Here is a 2,278-nt window from a genome sequence, read left to right as displayed (position 1 = left end):
GATTATGCTCCACAGCGGCCGAACCCAATAAATTAACGTTGATGTCAGTTTGTCACCGTGTACACCTGTTTTTTTAACTACAATTTTCAATACATTGCGCCATCCCCTATGAATACCTCCTCCCTACTTTATGTTGCTTTTTGGTATGCAGAAAATAATGATGAATGGGCATATGACAACTTTGTTCGAAACAACTAATGAAGAATCACCATGTTATTCAACGGAAATCTAAGATAATGCCTTTGGGTAGATGATGACGCATTGTCGTTGTCAGATACATCCAGCGAAAGACGGATTGAGGGTTTCTCCTCGAGTCCTCGTTGCATAAAAGCCAATATTATGGCCTAACCCAGCCAAAGAATTAGGGTCGGATCATTCATGACAACTGCATCAATGCTTGTTCCAAACGTGGTGACAAATCAACCACCAAACTATGAACACCGAATTGTCAATTATTATTTCTTAGGCAGCTATAGATCGGACACCCCCAAAACTTGCTGGTTTTATGATCCAAATATAGAAAATGCCTGTAGCTAGCCAAAACTACATCTCGAGGAAATAATATTAGACTTTACAACAAAAAAAACTTTCCATTGGTATACTACATGTTGAGAGTGGTATTGGTATGTCAGTGCCAAGTCACAAAGGAAGATTGAGACATTGTTGTGTGGCGCTTGGCATGAAAAGTTTAGGGTTTCATGCTAATTCGTTGCTCAATTTCAAAGTTGAATTTTTTTAATCAATGGTGTCTATATCGTCACCAATCATATATTTTCACACAGAGAGAAGCCACGAGAGAAATAGGTAGTACGGAGTAGTAAAATATGGAGCATCGATCAAGATTAGGCAAAACACACACGACAAATATTTCTTGCTTACAAGAACATGACATCTACTAGTTTATATAAAATTCTAAATATATAAATCACTAGAACGAAAGTTGAGAATACGGATGTTCCAATAAACCTGTATGACCTGACATCTAAGAAAACTAGAACCGTACGTGCCTAGCTACAAAGTTCATGGCCGACGTGCAGAGATTACATGCTCAGTGGCGGCCCCCAGTTAAAGAAAGAAAGCATGACTAGCTAGGCGGTGGTGCAGGTGGACATGGCGGAGATGACGTAGAGGTTGTTGCGCACGTAGCTGGTGTAGACGAAGGAGACGTTGCGGCCCTGCGGGATAGAGTGACCGTCGGCGAGGAGGCAGACGCCCTGGCTGACGACGCGGAGCACCGTGGGGTCGACGGGGATCACGGAGCGGAAGTTGCCGCACCGCAGGCGGATCTTCGAGATGTCGCAGGGCCTGCCGGTCCGCTCGTCGCCGCCGCACTGGTTCGTCACGGTCACCCTGTACTCCGACGAGCCGTCGCTCTGGGGCTCCCCGAGGCTCTGCCATATGTAGAGGTCCTTCTGGGGGTCGCATTGGCCGGCGGCGGCGGCTTGGAAGAGGGTCGAGGCCACCAGGACGGCGGCCATGAGCGCCGCCACCGTGGAGCGAGCGGTCGTCATCAAGCTAGCAGCTAGCTCGCCGGCGGATCGATCAAGAGGTCAAGGCGAGAGAGGGTAGCACGCGTACGAGTACGATCGATCGTCTACCGTGCGGCTAGATTTATATATACATCATCGCAGACGCATATGGTAAGTAATGGAGCGAGAACAATAACATGGAATTACTTGTAGAAACGATTTGGAAGTGTCGATCGATGAACATTGGTGGATATTTGGAATGCGTGCTTTCTATTTATGGCAGCTTTTAAGCGTGGCCAAGAGGCCCAAGAGATCTATTGCTCCTCCGTTCGGCTGGTCGGCGCGAACTCATATGGAATTTGTATGTGTGGAAGATAAGGCTGGACACGGAGCCAGTTTCGTTTCACCGAACACCTTGCCTGCATGGAATAGAAGCAAATGTTTTACATTAAGCACTTGAACATTTGATCCATATAATCCTACTATCTATCTTACTATAGTTTGTGAAGAGTGTTGGTGCAGGTATTATTCATATGAGCAGTATGTCACCGAGAACATGAGTGGCATGACTTCAGACACAGTCATCGCGTGTCCGGTGTGAGAAAACATCGATCTTTGGGCTGAACCGAGCCAAGCCAGCGAGTCACGAGCTCGTAGAGGTCCGGATTATTGGTCTCGACTCGGTCCACATCTACTGCGAGCCGCGCTCAACTCAAGGCGAGCCACACAAAGCTCAGTTTCCTTGTAATCCAAACAATGAAACGTTTACTAGTAGATTCTCGATTTAGAGAATTTGGACAATTGACTAG

The 2,278-nt window shown here is 46.7% G+C and overlaps 1 protein-coding gene across 1 annotated transcript; it reads right to left on the bottom strand.

Moving 5' to 3' along the window:
* Positions 1-1,088: 1,088 nt before the first annotated feature.
* Positions 1,089-1,511, bottom strand: LOC127339994 (TPD1 protein homolog 1A-like). The gene has a single exon (XM_051365780.1). The coding sequence runs from the start codon at positions 1,509-1,511 to the stop codon at positions 1,089-1,091; it is 423 nt and encodes a 140-aa protein (XP_051221740.1).
* Between the last annotated feature and the right edge of the window lie 767 nt (positions 1,512-2,278).

This window comes from Lolium perenne, chromosome 3, assembly GCF_019359855.2.
Source record: "Lolium perenne isolate Kyuss_39 chromosome 3, Kyuss_2.0, whole genome shotgun sequence".
NCBI classification, from domain to species: Eukaryota; Viridiplantae; Streptophyta; class Magnoliopsida; order Poales; family Poaceae; genus Lolium; species Lolium perenne.
The sequence above is the reverse complement of the archived record's forward strand: the minus strand, read 5'-3'. Positions and strand labels throughout refer to the sequence as shown.